Source organism: Callorhinchus milii, unplaced genomic scaffold (genome assembly GCF_018977255.1).
Source record: "Callorhinchus milii isolate IMCB2004 unplaced genomic scaffold, IMCB_Cmil_1.0 Scaffold5, whole genome shotgun sequence".
Classification (NCBI taxonomy): Eukaryota; Metazoa; Chordata; class Chondrichthyes; order Chimaeriformes; family Callorhinchidae; genus Callorhinchus; species Callorhinchus milii.
Genome location: NW_024704746.1, coordinates 63,937,835 through 63,958,297, shown reverse-complemented (window position 1 = coordinate 63,958,297; position 20,463 = coordinate 63,937,835). Strand labels below are relative to the sequence as shown.

General features: G+C 38.7%; 2 protein-coding genes across 6 annotated transcripts in view; one reads left to right on the top strand and one right to left on the bottom strand.

The window, feature by feature from the left end:
• The window catches only part of cax1 (cation/H+ exchanger protein 1), a 32,791-nt gene extending 29,064 nt beyond the window's left edge, over positions 1-3,727 (top strand). For all 5 annotated transcript variants that reach the window (XM_042335391.1, XM_042335388.1, XM_042335390.1 and 2 more), the window contains 4 exons: positions 720-814; positions 1,674-1,752; positions 2,047-2,155; positions 3,091-3,727. In XM_042335391.1, coding sequence (XP_042191325.1) covers positions 720-814; positions 1,674-1,752; positions 2,047-2,155; positions 3,091-3,164 — 357 coding nt within the window. In that variant the 3' untranslated portion in view covers positions 3,165-3,727. The remainder of the gene's footprint in view (positions 1-719; positions 815-1,673; positions 1,753-2,046; positions 2,156-3,090) is intronic.
• Positions 3,728-9,794: 6,067 nt separating this feature from the next.
• LOC103176963 (kelch domain-containing protein 10) lies at positions 9,795-16,997 on the bottom strand (the record flags this gene model as incomplete). The annotated part of the gene is given in 8 exon segments (XM_007890850.2): positions 9,795-10,247; positions 11,044-11,183; positions 11,856-11,903; positions 13,676-13,742; positions 14,005-14,089; positions 14,799-14,947; positions 15,617-15,771; positions 16,776-16,997. Coding segments are annotated over 8 exon segments (1,076 nt in total), but the record flags the coding sequence as incomplete, so codon positions are not given.
• Between the last annotated feature and the right edge of the window lie 3,466 nt (positions 16,998-20,463).

Below are 20,463 nucleotides of genomic sequence, written 5' to 3'. Positions count from 1 at the left end.
AGCCGGGGGCACTATTATAGCAGGTAAGAGTGTAGGATATATTGGTCATGGGTGGAGGTACACAGCATAATCCTTTTGATATAGTGCCTTGATGTCTTAAAGTACTTCCAAGATTTACTGTAAGGTGTAGTGAATGTAGGCAAACGCGAGCCAATTTGTATACCATGAGGTCTCAAACAGCCATCAAGTGAATGGCTCATTTTACTTGACTGAATTGTTGGCTGAAACAGATGCTCCCCCTTTTGGGGATCTTTAAACATCCACCTTATGTTCACAGGCCAGCACCGCCGACAATGCAGCACTGCCCCACTATTGAGGTTATGCTCGGCTGACGTTTCAGTACAGAGTTCCGTTGTGGTCGTCCTGTTTTCCTCTCTCTTTCCATTCTTGTTTCCGATCCCATATGTGAACACTAGCCATCTGCTTGATAACTGTTACTAAATTTAACCCTCTTCCCCCCCCCCCCAGGACACCTGATGTCGGCACATTTTTCTGAAGGCTACAGAGGGGGTAACTTAAAATAGATGGCTAATTGTGTTACTATTTCAAATTCAACAGCCCTAATGTCAGCATTTGTGTGTAGATAATATATATATTTAACTGTGATTACTTACAGGTGACTTTGAGTAATGGCCTCGACCATTATTTGAGCAATCTTCTCGATGGGACTTCGAGATGGTTTTTAATTCTGTTTGTGTACTTTTTCTTGCCCAAAACAGTACTTTCTTGGTGTCACTATCTTGGCAATGGTCCCTGAGCTTCCAGAGATTGTAAATGGAATCCAGTTTGCTCTGCAGAACAACATCAGTCTGAGGTATGTTGCTGCTAAACATTGTATTTTTTTATTTTGCTCAGTGATGTCTCAAGCCTGATTTGTAATAATCCTTGTAATTATAATCCTTGCATTTCATATAGCGCCTTATCATGTTGTTGAGACATCTCAAAGTGTTCACAGAATGTACCGTAAAGCGAATTGACTGTATTTTGTGGGTTAATTGAGATCTAACGATTACTGTAGCATTATAACATTTTGGGGACAGAGGAAAAACATTACTACAACATGCTAAAGGGCAGGAGGGTGGAAAGACCAGGTAAACCTGGGGTATTATCTATTGACTGACTGGCCAACAACAACAAAATTACATGTGTATAGCGCCTTTCATGTCGGGCTCGAATTGACAAGATCTTTGAGAAGACTTCCAGCCCACATTCATAAGTGAAAGATAAGAAGGTTTGAAAACTGCCAAATGATTCTGGAGGGGGTGAAATTTATCACTCTTTCATATAGAAATTAAAATGTGTATCTTAATAAACTGGAGTTCCTAGTAGGCAGGTGCCTAGATTCAACTTAATTTATATAATAGTAATCCTTGCATTTGACATAACACCTAATCACATCTTCGAGATGTCTCAAAGGGCTTCTCAGAATATACTGTAAAGTGAATTGACTGTAAATTTTGTGGGTGATATGATGGGAAATATCAGGAAGTGTGCTTCTAGCGCTGATCTATATTGAGCCAGAGAGAGCATTTGATTGCACTATAATTGAAAGACCTAATGCTGACTTTAGGAGTTGGGTCCTATGTAATGCAACACAGCATTCGACTTCAGCAAGGTTTGCTTAATATGAACACATAAATTGCACTTTCCTAAAGCTTTGCTTTTCTCCTCAGCCTTGAAGTTGGAAGTTCTATAGCAGTCCAAGTGTGCATGTTGCAAATTCCAATCCTCGTACTCTTTAATGTAATTTATGTAAGTATCTACGATTCTTCCAAACTAGGAATAGTCCTGACAAAACCTAGTTTAATAAATCCATGTTGTGTGTATAGTACAATAAGTATTGGTACTGGATTGCACAATAAATAAATTATCTTTAAATTATTATATAATGCAAATCCTCTGTCAATAAGGTTAGCTTTTGTAAGGAATCCTCTAGTTTAAGTTTAAAGGATTGCAGCATTTATTTCAAGATTCTGAATAGATGTATATTTTTTGCCACAAAGGGTTTGAGGGAAAATTGTCTGTTCTCCTCTTGTTTTTCCGCAGCCTGTAGGTTTTGTTCTACTCTTTAGTGATCTTCACCTCTGGGCTTCAATCTTCAGTGTCATTTTAATGAATTACATCTTCATGGATGGCAAGTGTGACTATTTCCAGGGTAGGTTACTCCTTTAGCAAATACAGATGTATTCACTTTACAGATTTTTCTTAACTATGAAGCTTACAGTAAATGTATTGGCACTGAACAATATTGGACTGCAATTGGGGACTGTTCTTGCCTGATGACCTTGATGTCCACCATATATAAGACCATTTTACCCAGTTGTGTGATTGAGAGTCCAGGGTATTTACTATTCAATATCTTGTGATAATTGGATTTGTGCAAAAACTAATGATAAAATTGCTGATCATAATAATCATCTTACATTTGATATAACACCTTTTCCCATCATTGAGACGTCTCAAAGTGCTTCACAGGATATACTCTTAAGTGAATTGATTGTATATTTTGTGATCCTCTTCCTCCTGAGGAACTTCCATCCCCAAACGCTTTAAAAGCTCAGCAATTGATGTAAATGATCTTTGAAAGCCTTGAGCACGTCTTTATACAATAGTGATTCATGTCTTCATCATGGTGTTTACCATGTTTACTCATGACACAATAATCTGGGAGTGCCTTTTTGCTAAAACTGGGTGCTGGAAATGTTTTCCACAGAATAGGAACAGGAGTAGGCCCTTGAGCCTTTTCTGCCATTATCTAAGCTCATGGCTGATCTGTACCTCAGCTCCAATTACCTGGCTTTGTCCCATATTCCTTGATACCCTTGCCTAACAAAAATCTATCCACCTCAGTCTTGGAACATTTGAATGGATCTGACATTCACAGCCTCTTGGGGGGGGGGAAGAGTTCCACTACCCTTTGTGTGAAAATGCTTCTTGATTTCACTCGAAAATGGCCTCACTCTAATTTTTAAGATTATGCCCCCCTTGTTCAAGATTTCCCCCCACCAGCAATGACAATCACACCACAAATACAACCTTCTTAAATAGAAAATTGAAGCTTACTGACCTTTTTTTACCTCATCTCCTCAGGTACAGCACTGGTGGTGGTCTACTTTATTATTATAGCCATGTATTTCTTTGCTCCATCGCATGGTTTGTGCTGAAGACTTTTCTTCTACTGGACTATTTGTACTGAGCCACTTCTTGAGGAGAATTGTCAACCGGCACCAGTCAGGCTTTATATATTCTACTCCATTTGCACTATTTGCTAGGAGATGAGATGGATTGATCTCAAAGTGAGACATGTTGCTGCATTTTTTTTTAAAAGTTTACTCTTAACGTGAGTGACCGGGGAAGGAGATGGAACTCGAATGAATTCAGAATTGGACACAAATGACCAACTGAAGACTAACACTCCAGCCCAGTTCTCCTGATGGTTCTCTCAAAACATTCAAGATCATCCAGAGGAGAGAATGCATTGACCCCCCATTCTCTCTAATGAACTTAGAAGATCTCGATGGTGAAGCAGTGCTGGTTTATATCCAGTTACCATTACTTTGAAGATTCCACAATAGCAGGTGGTACTGTTTATCTTGTCATTTCCTATGTTAAATTTATCTTGAAGAGAAATGTATTTTTGTTGGAAGGAACTACTAATTCATACAGTAAGGACAGCATTGGGTTGAGCAGTTTTTGTATTTCAAATAAAATGACAATTTCCAATGTGGTTTGACTCCAGTGTAACTTTGGGACATTTTCTGGAAGTGGTGACATTTTATCAAACTAGGTTAATCTTGGCAGTAAGTTTTCTTTCCTTCTTGAATTCAATCAGTGCATGAGAAGATGCAAATGGGAGCCAAGGAGGAGAGCAGTCTTGAAATGGAGCTATAGAAGCTTGGGATCAACCAAGACTTAAAAGCAGTGGTCCTGGAATTGAATTAGCACCATCCATGGTGTGTGGAGAAAAAACTGTACCCAAAGTTTCACTAAGGAATGCATAGATGGAGATGGGCGGATTCTATACTTGGTCTTGAGGCAGGGAGTGATTTGGCTGCACCAACCCACTTAGTGTGTTAGTAAATCTATCTGATGTGTAGAAAACTTGCCTGTGAATACTTGGAATGATTTAATCTTTGCGTAAATACACATTAATTCACTCTCAGAACAGACAGCTTTTATTGGTTTGAATCAAACAGACAGAGTCTAGAACAGCAAATATCAACAGCAATTCAGTCTAGAAGGTACTGTATATTGATTCTTCAGGACAAAATGGAATACACTAAAGCCAATCCCCATTCCTTCTGCCCCACACACACACACACAGATTTTGTTCCAGCACAAAATTAATACCAAGTTGTGGCAAATCTTAAAAACAAGGCAAACCAGATGAGTTTGTTCACTGGATCACAAGTGATTGTAAACCCAGTAAGATTTAATAAGGCTAATGTACAGTGCAAGGAGACAACTGCACACAGATGTTCAAATGGTAGTTTTCCTGAATAGATTCAATATATCATGACCCCAAATTCATCTTAAATGGACTTAAATGAAGCAGACACCAACGTCCTAGCTGCTATTTATGTGTGAAGATCAACATGTCTACTGGTTCTTCTGTTTCACTCCTCTTCCCCACGCCCCCCAATCAGTATAAAATAAATCTTTGCCTTTTAAAGTAACCATTGTTAAATGATCATAGTCAATTTGCCTAAGACTGATCAAAACTAGTTTTGCATCTGTGTGGAATAGCTGAATTTTTGGAAAATTGAATTAAAAAAGGGGGGAGAAAGAGAAAAACTTCCATTTTTCCAATAACCTACTTAGGTCAAATGCACCATAATCACTCAAGGTCTTATTGAAAAAGCAGCAAACCTATTTAAGGAACAAATGGGCATGAGAATGAATGGCCACATGGAGAACTTAAATTCAACATGGACTTGACAACTCTTGTCCTGACAATTCAGTTGATTTATTTTACTGGAGACTTCAGATATGCAACTTGAACCTTAACTTTATTCATCTAAATTAAAGCCATTTTTTAAAATGATTTGGTTTAAAATTCTCTCAACTGCCCCACAATACTCAGCTCGATAGAAATCAGACCATTAGCAACCTGGGTCTCTTGCATTTAGTGATGCCGGTGAAGCTATTTTACAGCTACTCTGTAAAATATAGAGATGTTTTCTACACTGATGGTCCCACAAATGTGGCAAGTGGAACTTGTATTGGACAAATAGTGCAGCAAGAAATTTATGGAAAAGAACTACAACCAAAGCAAGTCGAGATGTGTTTACATATAAATACCTCATTTGAACACAGCAAGCCAATATCAAAACAAGCAAATCTGCAGGCCTAAAACAGACATACTGTTGTCTTTTAAAGTCCAACCTTCACAGTTGTACGTGTGTCCAAAATATAGCACTTACATTTAAAAAGCCAACTGTATCCATCCTCTTTGGTATCGTGAACTCAATCTCAAGTTAGCTTCCAAGGAGGGGGAAAAAAATCAATGGAGTACATTTCCACACTTAACTAGTCCTTAACAAAACCACACATTAAAGCAAACGAGTTTAATAATTAATTGCACTGACTAATTGCCTGCAGACTGTGCTTCTCTCCCCTCCACCCTCGGTTTCACAGATCAGCACACTTAAGTATTTGTAAGCAAGATCGCATTTCAGTATCGATACCTAAATACTATCTGGGTTCAAAACTTTCAGGCAGGACTTCCAGTAGCTTATTTGAGGTGGGAGGGATTGTCACAGTAGTGGGCTCCAAAGGGTCTCGGCAACTTTCAGCCCAGCAAAGGAAATCAGAACTCTAGTTCACACTAATTAGCATCCAGTCCCCTCTAGTGGACAGATGGGCATAACAAGATTCAAGTTCAGATGAGATTCCTACCCAGGGGGAAAAAAGTGGAATCGTACATAGGATACTTAAGCAGCTCACCAAAAGTTCAACAATACCTTTGCAACCATAGTCACCGACATCAGGAGAAAAGGAAAAGCTAAATAAATAGCAATAAGTTAATTAATTTATCTGCTGTTCTGTTCCATTTAGTTCAGCCTGTATAATATATTTTAAAATGTATTCAGTAGCTTATTTTGTGTTCTTTCAATCCTATGGATCACTTTATAGGTTCTATGGAGACCAGTGGCAGTTAAATTAACTAGTTGAATTATTCAATACTATTTCCTATAGACAACTTGTGCCTTACAATTAACCTACTTAAAACCAGCTGTAGTCATACATTCAAACATAATACATTTAGTCTGGTGCTGCAATACATTTGTGGGTAATAATTTACCTGGATTTGGGTTTACTCTAATGTAAGCATTTCAGAGTATCCAGTGTTTTGGCAGTTTGTGAATTTTGAAACTGGTTTCCTGTAACTATCCATGTTAAACTAATGCAACAATTTGCTGCAGACTTTGCACACTCAAATGCTACACAAGGGAGCAGAGGGTGTGAGAGTGGGGGGATGTGGAGGGTTGGAGTATAAGCGTAAGCAGGGAGGAGATGGGCCAAATAGCTTGACTATGTAATGCAACACAATGTATTTCTATGTCACAGGTAAAGCTGGAATGTTTATACTTTGGTGCTCAGACACAGCTGTTGCATTCGAGCATCAATGTGTAGATATTCCTCCTGTATCTGATCGGTTCCATTACAGAACGCAGTTGGCGCTTACAACTTCCTACACATTTAATTCAACAAAGCATCTTCATACATACAGAGAGCAGTAGAACTACAAGTAACCAAACAAGATAAATTCTTCAAACTACCTCGGAAAAAGGTGGTGGTATTGAAATAATACTTGCGTTTGATATCACATCTTATGTCATTAATGTCTCACTAAAGTGCTTCACAGGATCTACTGTAAGGTGGATTGACTACATTTTATGGGTAAGACGTGGAATGTGATTGCATGCAGCAATGTCTCAAAAAGATGCATTAAGTGAGTGACCAATTTTATTTAGGGGGATTCGTTGGCCAGGAAAACAGGAGAACCCCCCCTTTTCAAATTGTGTCTTGGAACCTTTATTAAAGTCCTCCTGAACAGCTGTAACCTCAGTTTAACATCCCATCCAAAGGCCAGCATCTCCCAACAATGCTACACCCCAGCACTGCACTGAATGGCAGATTAGACTATGTGATTCCATGTCCCAACGTGGGGCTTGAACACACAACCTTCTGACTTGGGAGGTGGGAGTGCTACCATTGAGCCAGGAAACTGCAATGACTAAACTGGAACATTTTGAAAGAGCGGAAGGGGAAAAAAAAACACATTTGCTGATTAATGGTTACATTTCCAGGATATAAAACTTTGAAAATGCTTCAGGAGCGCAGCTGACAGACAGTCAGTGACCACCATTATACCCAAGGACATTATTGGAAGAATACACAGCAAGGAATTCAACAAATTCATGCTTTTATTATTACAAAAAAAGCCAATTTAAAATAAAATCTAGATTTTACAAAAGAAAATAATAATCTGATTTTTTAGAAAGGTTCATTTAAGTGGCATGCATTAATATCGGTGCACACAATTTAGCTATTGTCATCAATTACTTCAATGGAGGTTCATCACAAGAGGAATGGATTGATTGGAGTTAAGTCACTGATATTTTTATCCAGAACAAGAATCCTATTAATACAAAGCTATTATCCCTCATACACACTGTTGCTGAATGCCAAAACACTTCAATAGTCATCACTGAAATTCTGACAAGTCAGTCAATAATCCGTGATCAATGATGGTTTCACAACAGGAGCATGTGTTTGAAAATATATCACAAAGGGACAGGAGATCTCAGGCCTAAAGCATACATCTCTTTGCAGAGTCTTAGGCACTGATCAACATGCACCTGTTCATGGTTAATGTCTTCAATTAAATAGATTCCTAATCCTTCTGAGTACAGTACTTACAAGTCACCAGTGATTATCATTAAATGAGCAATTTCCTGAAAATTACATAAAATCCAGAGCCAATTCAACTAGAAGACCCAACAACTATTCCATTGGAAATACTAGAAGCAGGTGCAGTGTAGATCTTCTGCTGCTCCCAAAGACTGCTGTCTCCTTTCAAATTGCAAGAAGTTCATTCCTATATGGTGTGTCAAGTTTCAAGGAAGCTCTCAAGTGTTTACTTTGCACAGAATAGAGAAATAAGACCCTGAAGCAAGTAAAATAACTTCCCGGTGGTGGGTGGGGGTGGGAAAGGGAGGGAAGAAAAGATGTGATGTGTAACTGGTTACATTCCAACTCTAATACACGCGCACAACTTAGAAAGGCCACATGCATACAGACAGCTTCTTTAGATGTGAACATTGCCCACATTCCATTACAAAACACTTCCTACATCAAATATGTCTGAGCCAATCCCTCTGACACAGTTCTCAGTTGGTGTGCTTCATTTAGTGGATGCTTAGGAAAAAGCATTCAGGCTTTACGTAGCACACCAACCACCATAGTATTGTTACAGCAAAGTGGGAGAGAAAGTACGACTTTAGACTTCAAAGACAAATGGTGGGTGAACATAATAGCTTTCTATTGATCAGGATGAAAATCAGGAAATGGTTTCAATTCAAGAATAAAGAGCACTTGCAGAAATGTTTCAAAAAGAACAAAAAAGGCAATTTAGGAATTTCCAAATTGGAATCACAGAAGAGGAAGCAACAGACAGAGCTAAACAGAGTACTGTATCCCACAAAGAGACTAGTCAATACAAAACAGTACATTCTTGACTTGGTGATAACACCCTCCCAACACAAATGCACTGAAATAAGCAAGGCTCAGTGGATGCTGTGCAAACAGATACCAGCATTATTGCAAATAAATCTCTAGATTATTGCTAAATTAGTGTTCATTAACATAGTTCTTCTACAAATCCAAGTGACACAAACACCCCAAACAATTTGGTAAAGAAGATAACACTGCACTGTAAAGATAAAATGGTGGTGTCTGAGTGTCGGGTGGAGAAGAAAAAAGGCTGAGGAGAAAGAAAAATCAATATCTGAAGCTGTATGAAAAAAACTTGTGTACATTTTTAGATCAAAATAATAAAGCAATGTTGCTATAGAAATTGATTCCTCTCTCTCTTTCTGTTCCCTGTTTCTAAGAACAGGAATTGGCAAACAAGCACATTTTTAAAAAATAAATGATCACAGTGGACAAATGGATAAATTATAGATAACTGGAGCTTACCTTTGTCCAGATTTCATTTAAATCACTTGCCTCCATAATCATCAGAGTTGCAATGAATAGTGAAAGGTATTTACGGTTCTACTCTCACTCAGGACTTGGGTTCAAGCTGGCAAAATCCCAGCAGCTTTTGCCCATTAACATAAAATTTGCTTGTAATGCAGCAGGTAGAACTTGACAAGAGTGGGAATGCAATCTAAGGCAGTAAGATTAAAATCTCTGAATATTCTTTACACGCTTTGTGACACTGAATTTTTTTAAAAATGAAAAGTAAATTTCACTGAACGGTACACAATAGAGGATAGAATTGGGCTTTTCTTGGATTCATAAAACATACTGTGATTTGAAACAGACTGCGTTTAAGGCAAACACTTGCTGTGTTTTTGGACTTTTTAAAACAAAAAAGAAAAACAGCATTGACCAAAGAGACAGCAATTTGACATTTCAAAATTGAACCTATCCCACAGAGGCACACGTTTAGAGTACTCCATTGTTTTTAATTGAAGAATTTAGAAAATAATTCTGAATTGCAAAGTGGGGGCATGTACACGAATGAAATTCAAACGCCACACTTGGCATATTGTTGGGGGGGGGGGGGGGGCAGTGGAAAGGGAAGACAGGGAGGAGGGTCAGTCTGCTTCATGTCATACGACAAAGTAACTAGACGTTTTTCAAAAATAAAGAGCGTTTAAAAATAATTGAGGGATCCAACACTTATGGCAGATAAGGCCTTGATCAGGAGAATTCTTCCCAGCAGCTTCCTCCAACACTGCCCCATCACCATATTGCAGAGCGGTGCCCTCTCCATACTTCTATCTGAAACCGCGTAGCGCTCGTCACTTCAACCTCTCGATAAGTCCTTGTGTAAGTCCGAGATTTAGCAACTGGATTGTGGAGAATTGTGTTAGTTGAGGGAAGCTCTTTAGTAGTTTCTCCCAGCAGAGTTCAAACAAGCTGGGTACCACAAGCCAGATTTTATAGAGTGAATCAGTCCGTTTGTTCTCATGGATATTTACTACCCCACCATGCACGTACATACAGCCAGCCTGCAGAGAAGAAACACAGTCACTTAGTCTAAATAAAAATAATACTTGAATGTGATATAGCGCCCACGTGAAATTAAGAGTGAATAATTTGCTAACAAAATGTTATGGGACACGGTTACTTCCCAAGGAAAAACATTGGAAATCTGATGAAAGGTCACGTGGGAAACGGTAACCAATCTTTCACTTTCAGCTGTTGAGTCTCCATCTATTCTTAAATTTTATACTATTTTTAAGTAAATATAATAAACCTTGCATTTGATTAAAGCTGATATTACGTTGTTGAGACATCTCAAAAGCGCTTCACAGAATATATTGTAAAGTGGATTGACTGTGTATTTTGTGGGTGAAACGCAGCAGCCAATTGCGAACAGTAGCGTTCCACAAACAATCGTGAATTGAGTGACCAAAAGTTTTGGGGGGGGGGGGGAGAGGGATTACTCCCTGAAAGGAATCTGCCAATTGACGAACAGCTGGGTTCCTACTTACTGTTAGGTAAACAGAGGATGTGGAGTAAGGAAACGTGCCTGACGTTCCCCTCACCCACCCCGCCCAGGAATCAAACTCGGGTCCTCTTGTTTACAATGCGAACGGCTAACCACTACATTAAACACTTTATACTACTGGCAGCTTTAATATCACAATGGAAAATTTGACTTTTCAAAATATAATAGTCCTTGAATTTGATATAGCGACTTATCACATCGTCTCAAATCGCTTCACCGGATATACTGTAAAGTGTAGTGACTGAGAAAATGGAAAGGAAGGAAGTGAATAAGCATTGCACAGGAAACTTTACCGGGGTGACTGCTGCACAGTGGAAGTAGGCTGGTTCTGGCATTTCTGCAGGGAGTTTCGTCCATTGGAAAGTCTGTAAACTGAGCTTCCAGAGGTCTCCAAGTATTAGTTCACCATTGTACCCACCGCATATATATACATCTGCAAAAATAATAATTTACAGGAGAACCTTAGATGTTTATTAGGAACTATTAAACTCTTAACAACCAGACATAGAATTTGTAAATGTGACTCCTGTTAGACAAATTCATTGATTGTTTGGAGGGGAAATGTTTTTCAATTTCTGTGCTCAAAGGTAAAATATAAAATGAGAATGGTGAAAAGTGGAAATATTACAAACAATAATCCTTGCATTTGATATAGCACCTTATCACGTCTTCGAGACGTTTAAAGTGCTTCACAGAATACACTGTAATGTGAATTGATTTTCGTTGGACGAAAATGAAGTCTTCAACAATACATACAGAAACCAAAGCTGAATAAAGCCACCCTCCTCCATCCCAACAATGTACCATGATCAATCCTCACTTCAGATGGTAACAACAGTACATTTCTATTTCTCATACTGGCCTTTCTGTGATCACAGAGTTCTGTGCTGTAGAAATAAACAATATAAAATCTTACCAATTGCAACTGTCAGCCTATGCTAGAGCTTTGCCAAGGTCCCAGTGTGGAATCAACAGATAGCGTGGACACGGAGGCACATTCCATTTGTAACAAAAGTTATGCCTAAATCAGCAACATGAACATGTATACATGGACACCTCATTTACAATTGCCAGCTAAACAATCTTGCCAATAACTTGTACATACCATGTCCTATTTGTACACAGCTATGGCATCTCCTGGCTGCTGGAAAGCCTATAGTAAAACAAAACAGACCACAACAAGTGAATATAGAGAAACATTAGATTAGATTCTCAACTGGTATTTTTGGCAAGCGAGAATAGAATAATAACAATAACACTTATATTTGATATAGCACCTAATCACGTCATTGAGACATCTCAAAGCGCTTCATAGAACATATTGTAAAGTGGATTGACTATATTTTATGAACAAAACGCGGTAGCCAATTGCGCACAGCAGTGTCCCACAAACAGTCATGGATTAATCACACATGCTTGCTACTTCTACACTCATTTTAAAGAATCAAGAAATAATCTGTATTGAAATTCACAATGCTGTTGAATACAATATATTGAACACACTCAATGCAATAAATAGCACCCAACATTTAAACAGTTAAAAAAAAAGGGAAACATATCTTGGAAAAATAAAATTGCTAACTGGCAAACTAATAATTAATCCGAGTTTCTCTTCTTAAAGAATACCACTATGGGCATTAATATTCACCCAGGTTCACAATTAAAACAAAATGATTTTCATTCAGAATGTCCTTGTACGTACAACATTAAGTGTGCTAAAAAATCAAATGGGTTTAAAGTTAAGGAGAGAAAAAAGAAATTCTCTCACGTTATGTTGTAAGGTGCAATACGTTTTCTTCTCCTGCTTCTTTACAAAAGATCCCCAAATAACAATCCCCAAATTTGTGGAGTCCTGTAGCTCAGCGGTTAGAGCACTCGCTTTGCAAGTGAGAGACCTGAGTTCAATTCCAGGCAGAGGGCGAAACCTCGGGCAAGTTTCCTTACTCCACACAGAGCCTAAAAATAATCCCTCCAAAACCAAAAACAATAATAAATTGGTCATTTTCAATCTACGACTGTTTGTGGGACACTGCTGCGCGCAATTGGCTGTCGTGTTCGCCCACAAATATACAGTCAATTCACTTTACAGTGTGTTCTGTGAAGCGCTTTGGGACGTCCTCCCGACGTGAAAAGCGCTATATCAAATGCAAGGATTATTATTATAACAAGAGCAATTAGATTCCTTTAACTGTGAAAGATGTAAGGATATTGGGGGGGGGGGGGGTGATTACATAACTTGTGAGGAAAATGAATTTTTTTTGCGGGGGGAAACCAAACTTGATTTAGTTAACATCTAGCTTTTAATCTCAAAGCATTGAGAATGCTATATTTTTAAGCACTTTGCAACATCCTCTGGATGTGTAAGGCGCTATGTAAGGTAGATTGTATTGTTTTGTGTATATATTTGGATAGCCTTTAGAAACAAACACGGTTGTGTAGTGGTACGTTTAGCACAGTGACTCTCTGTCCAGCATTGAAAGTGCAGTAAACCCATTGTATGCACAAATACACAAAATAATAATAATAATTATTTCATTTAATACAACGCCTTATCAACCCATTGATACATCTCAAAGTGCTTCACAGAATGTATTGTCAATTGAATTGACTGTATATTTGTGGGCGTAAATGGGACTATTATAAGAGTTGTGTAAATACCATGTGTAAAATTTTTTTAGAAAACTATGTAATTAACACATGAAAGATTACAGATCATACATAATAAACATCTGCATTGAATAACAGATTTCCCCCGTAGCCAGTGTGCTTAAATTACTCTGCAGGTGGTTCCTCACCCTCCTGCGTTTGTAGCCATTATTACTTTTAACAAACAAAACCTTGATTACATGTTGAAGGCAGAATAGCATCGTTTCTCTTCCTCTTAGATTTTGAGCTGAAGCTGAAAGTTCTGAGCCCCAGCCTTACCTTTTCTCTCATGTGGTTTGGTTTGTATTTCCTCCCATGTATTTGTCTCTAAGTAATACGCATGTATCTGGAAAAACAAACAACAAGCTTGGGTTTTGAATCTTTAAAAAGAATGTTAACTTTACACTCTAATTCCTCTCCCCACCTGCACAACATTATAGTGCACTACAACCTGAAGAATTCCAGTCACATTCTTAAGCAGGTCTTCAAAGGAACGCTCCATGTAATGCTGCGACTTTTTACTTGGGATCCACATGGAAGTCATTCCACTAGCTTATGTTTACAAGCTAACTGTATAATTATTTAATACATTTATAGGTGGTCCCCACCTTATCTAATGGATAAGCTCTCCAGGACGTTCCACCTCCTAATATGTATATCCTCTGTCCATCGTGAGCTATTTCATGTCGATACCTGAAAGCACAAGAAAACCCCATTGGAAATTATCCTTTTGGCCTGCACTTCATTGAAGTTACATATCTGCAGTACAGTACATTCCAGGATCCATTTTAGGATTCTCCAAACAGAATGTAACAGCAGATAGAATGTGACTACTCTCTTCTTCCTTCCAAATCCAGCATAAGCAATTGAAATTATCTACTCATATTCGAAGGCCAAGTAATTATTTATGAAAACTACAAAAGCAACAGACAAAACAAGCCACAGGCTGAATCGGCGTGGACTTTCACCTGGTGTAACGCATGGTTCAGAGTCTATCAGAAGAATGAGATAAATTGCCCTTGTCCTACCTCCACACAACTGATAAAATTGTTTACATAAATCCTACTGAATTGAGGTTGCGAGTGGTTTTTATTTTAAATCTGTCTCATAAAGCTGTAAACTCATGCTGGGATACGATTCTACAGAATCCTACCACCTCTCTCAAGTAACCATTCATATTCACAAACCTAGTGACTTCCAGTAGACTACTGAACAATGGGCAACAACTCCAACAACTCACCTCGGGCCAAAAGAGATAATGTGGACACTAGTGTAGAGATGATTTTCTGCTCCAAAAATAATCAACATTAAAATTCATTTGACTTTAAGTACAGGTAAAGACAAGGCAAACATGTCCAAAGCTAATGGATCAAAAGCTAAGCTTGTATCGATTATCGCTCACCTTTCTTCTGGCAAATCGTTAGGAGGATTATTTGGTTTGAGTTGTATCCATTCACGCGCCGTAAGGTCTAATCGGTGCAAGTCGGTGTTGTAAACATAACCAGTCGTCCCGCCAAATATGTACAGGTAGCCGTTTATAATCACCATAGCCTGCATCAATTAAAATAAACATTTTCACAGATGAAGGATTGTAACATTGCCGATTTTCTTCCCTCCTCACCTGAAGGCAAAGCTCAACTCTTTCCTTCAACTAAGTGCAAGGCTCCATGTAAACAGAATGCCCTACTGGACCATGGTTAATGGCCATTCTTCTTGACAGCAAATGCAGGTAGATTATTCAATTGCAGGAGAGGAGGAGAAGGGACATTATAAACAAGCCGTGTCCTGCCTAACCAGATATCCACACATGCAGGTAAGCAAATTACTGGATATTGTTCAATCTGCCTCTATATCACTCTCTACTAAGAAGAACCACTAAAAAAAACTATAACCAAATGTAACTGTGGCAAGTGCCTACAGTCAAAATGAGCAATACATTTGAAACACTCTTCCTCAATCCCTCCGCCTTATCCGCTCCCTCCCCACTTTCAAACCCCGCTTAAAGACCTTTCTTGTTGACCGCTTACAGTCACCTGCCCCCCCTCCCTCTTCCCCTTGGCTCGTTGTCAGACTCCGCCACTGTGAAGCGCTCTGAAACGTTACCCTGCGTACCCTATAAATGCAAATCGTTGCTGTACATCGGAAAACCCATCCAAAAAAAAAAATCCATTCAGCTTTCGTTGATAAGAATTCATCCACTGGGCATTGAGCATGACTGACCTGTCCATATATGCGGTTTGGTTTCTTCCCTCGACAGTTGAGCAGAGCCCATCGCTTGTATTTAACATTGCACACATGGACATCGTTCCCACTGCTCTCACCAAAGGGAACTCCGGTTCCACCAAACACCAGCAAGTTATTACCATGCAAAACAACTGTAAGACAAGGGAATTGTCTTAATTCTTAACGTTCAATTGTCGTAGCAATCTAAATAAAATTCAGGCAAGCTCCGAATGACAGAGGTGAGGGTAACGTTTTCTGTTAGGTAAAGGAATCAAGAAGTGTGGGGCAAGGTGGGTAATTGGAGTTGAGGTACAGGTCAGTTATGATCTTACAGAATGGTGGCACAAGCTCAAGGAGCTGAATAGCCTGCTCCAGTATATATAATACATATATCTGTCTGGGTTAGATAATTACCTAGATGAAAAATGTTCGTGCGGTAACCTATTGCTCGACTCCGAATATCGCTCCAGTAGTTAATACTTCACTAACAACATTAGTCATAATTTGATGTTCTTTATACAAAAAATTGTATTTGACATCTTGTGTGGAAACACCTCTAAGCACTTCACACAATGGGTAATTCTGCCATGAAGTGGATATATAGACAAATGCGACAGCTAATCTACACCAGCAAACTTCTATAAATTGCAAGAAAACAAATGAACCGTTAATCTATTGAATGTTTTTCTTGCTGAATTTAGATAAGGGAGAGTTCTCTGCCCTTCAAAAGTGTGCCATGGTAACAAATACTCACCTGAACCAACAAATTATTCAGGATCTCAGTTCAAGGTCTCGCACCCAACAAAGGATTATTCACTCAGTACTGCGCTTTTTGGAGGGTCAGCTGGGTGTCTTGACACACAGCAGAAACCCATCACCGTGCTTAAGAGTCTCCAAACCAAACTGAGAATTCCATGCATCCCACCTACACGTGGAAATCCCAGAGATAGATTGCTGGAACGGAATGTGCGCTCTCTCCCTGGAGGGATGCATCCTGCTGACCAAATTCCAGAAAGCGCAGGTTGGCAAGAGCCAAGGCTTGGGGGATCCCGGAGTATGCATTGGAGTCTAACCAGCTATTGCCACTAAATTAAATATTGCTCTAAATTTTTTTTATCAACAACAAAACCCTTCAAGGATTATAGTCAAATGTTACCTGACATGGATGCTAGCTCCCTGGGCATGAAGCCTTCTGTCCCCATCTGTTGCCATGTACCAGAGGCAAAATGATACTGCCAGAGCTCACGGAAAAGTGGGTAATCTTCATTCTCGGGTCCTCCTGACTCCTCATAGTCAGGATTATAGCCTCCAAATACATAGAGATTCGCATTATCTGCAACGCACCGATGACCACTTCGTGCAGGTGGAACTATGTGACCTTGAAGAGGAAAGGAAAGAAAAATGTAATCTATACTAGCCATCTTCTAATAATAGTCATAATAATAATAAACCTTGCATCTGATAAAGGGCCTTATCACATTGGTGAGACGTCTCAGAGCTTCACAGAATATATTGTAAAGTGAATTGACTGTATATTTTGTGGGTAAAAAGCAGCAGCCAATTACACAATGCAGTGTCCCACAAACAGTGGATTGAGTGAACAAATTATTATTTATTATATTTTTGAAGGGATTATTATCCCCAGAAAGCAATCTGCCAATCGACTAACAACCTGGCTCCTACTTACTGCTAGACATGTGGAGTAAAGAAACGTGCGTTTGGAGATGAGCGTGGAGAGGTGTGTGGAGTAAGGAAACGTGTGGAAGATTTCGCCCTGTCCGGGAATCGAACCCGGGTCCTCTCGCTTGCGAGGCGACTGCTCTAACCAAAACGCAACAGGACTCCACAAAATATCATAGTTATGATTTGAAGTAGGCAGGGGCAGATAGCTCCTTAAATCAGCGACCACAATTAAGCGTTCAGTAAAATCTCTTAAATCAATAGAAAGTCATCTTAATTTAGCAGCTTAGTGCATTTTTAAATCATAAGATGTGTTTTAAGACTAAGGCTACAGTGCCAACCAGTGTTGGTTGTAGTGAGAAAAACACAATGTACTTTGGTGAGCAAACACTGCGCACATTTTAATTTGCAGAAATGGTAACAGGAATTCTAAGCTGCCACATTTTTTTTAAAAAAAAACACACAAAACCTTATAAGCAGTCTGGATAAAGTAAACCCGTTCTGTTCCCCAATCCAACCAACAATAAACTTGCAGACATTTCAACTTCTACTCTTCTTAGGTGAAGAGCACAGGGAATTCAAAAGAGCAAAAGCTGGAAGGATACAGGAGAAAACGTTCAGATTTAACAGCCGATAAAGTTCACGGAATACATGCCTTGCATCACCCTTCACCTATCGATAGACCTGTGGATTTTAACAGTGCAGACCAAATCATACGGGAAAATTGGGAATACATTTTGCACACGACCCTACAATCCTATTGCCAACCATCAACTGCAATACGCTTGATTTCAAATGTTTTGTTATTATCCTAAATCGTTTTTTTTTTCTTCTTCCATGGCTCCACTTCACTAGAAACAGATGTTTTGCACTGCAGCGGTCACACTTTCTATCTTTGTCTAAAGTGCGAATTGTATCCCCAAAGACAGGCAAGGTCAAAAATGTAGACAAAATGAATCTTGCATCCCCCTCAGGCCTCATAGTTACCTATTTTGAGCTGTATAAATGCTGCAGCAAGCTACTCTTAATGCACTGCAATTCAAAGAAAAATCTACTGCCACAACAGACAAAAACATCATAATTCTTCAGAAAATGGAGGGTACAAAGGAAATGTACCTACTGAAAACAAACCAGCCTATTTAGGAAAGATAGCAAGGACGTATGCGCCGTTAGGATAGAAAATGAGACCTTAGAAATTAGCCTTAAGGCTAACTGATCAATATTAAACCTTTTTCTTCAAAATTGCTTAATGGAGTAACAGAAGGAATGCTAAGCTGCATTTCATTATTATGTACCTTCGGACTGCTCAAAGCATACATTTGCGATGGTCAGATTCTGATAAAGCCACCACTTGTAGTCCATAAAACCACAAACACGTACCAAGTCCATTAGCCTCAGTCGCCTGTGACGACACTTAAGAAACCCACTGATTAAATTTAAATTTGGCAGCTTCTCACAAATCATTGAACACCAGCATTGTTTAATGTACCGTGGACACAGCATTACAGGCAAAGAAGCTGAATTTAAAAAAAATTTTTTTTGTTCACGTCACCTGTGGTGACAGATAAGCCCACTTTAAGATTTGTGAAACTATACTTACAATGCGCTCTATGCTAAATTTAAAATGCTAAAATTACTCTCTAGGACAGATGTAGAGAAAAACAAAGAGTGTATAACAATTTTTTTTATCAATAATAATCTTTGCATTTCATATAGCACCTTATCACACTTCGAGACATCTCAAAGTGCTTCACAGAATATACTGTAAAGTGAACGGACTACATTTTGTGGGCGAAACACAGCAGCCAATTGCTCGTGGATGGAGTGACCAAATTATTATCATTTTTAAAACAAATTCTGAAGGGATTACTGCCACCAGAAAATTGATCTGCCAATTAACTAACAACCAGGTTCCTACTTACTGCTAGATAAACAGAGGCGTGTGGAGTAAGGAAACTTGCCCAGTGTTTCGCTCTGCCCGGGAATCGAACCTGCGTCCTCTCACTTGCAAGACAAGTGCTCTAACCACTAAACTACAGTTAAAAATAGTAATAACCTACCTACATGACTTGCAACACATGCACACAATTTGAATCCAATACTTCCTTTTAAAATGTTATTTCAAGCATTGAGAGGCAGCATCTAGAAAAATGTCATAATCCCCCCCACTTCCCACCTACACATACAGCTAATTGCATAATTAGTATCCATCAATGTTGTGCAATCTTACAGTTTGTGGTAATTTCCTAATGAATTAATGTGATGTGTTCTCTGCATATCTCTGGAAATTGTGCCTTAGCCTCCACTAAACGCTGCAAGAATCTGCTATGGTCTTGTCTCCATTCTTCATGTAAAACCGAGCAATTTAATATAAATAATACAACTCTACCTGTACTGTTTCTCCAACAAAGATACAATCAATTCACTTTACAGTATATTCTGTGAAGCGTTTTGAGACGTCTCAAAGACTTGATAAGGCGCTATTTAAATGCAAGGATTATTATTATTACTACTACTAATGATTTTAATTTACATTAAATGTACTACTGTTTGGGCTACATATAAAATCGATAATGTTATCACCATAACCACTCTATGTGTTTGCTTATAAAATATAGTCACCACACTTTACACTATATCCTATAAAACACTTTGAAATGTCCTCCCGACATGAAAGGCACTATATCAAATGCAACGATTATTATAATTAATGACACCCATCATTTATTCATCACTAATTTTAAAATGCAATGCTGACAGGTTTCTTTACAACTCAGCAACACACAAGCAGTTTATAATCTGTTTATAATTAATCGATTATAAAGCACCTCATATTTGTCAGCAGAAATAAGCAGTGACAACCCATTAAGCAAGTAATTGACCTTGGAAGTCATTTAATTGTTCTAAATTGATCATCAAATCTACATGAGCAATAACAAAGCTACAAAGCACGATTAGAATTTCAATTATCTGACTGTTCCCCAATCCATCTAAAATTACATAAAGCTATAACAAGAGTAATAAGAGCAATTTGCATTTATATAGCGCCCATCACGTACAATATTTGAGCGCTTTACAGAGACGGCCAGACGCTTGCTGCCCTGCGTGAGCTGGACGGTCGTCAGGTTGTATATCCGAGTTGCTGCGGGATGAGAAACCTTATA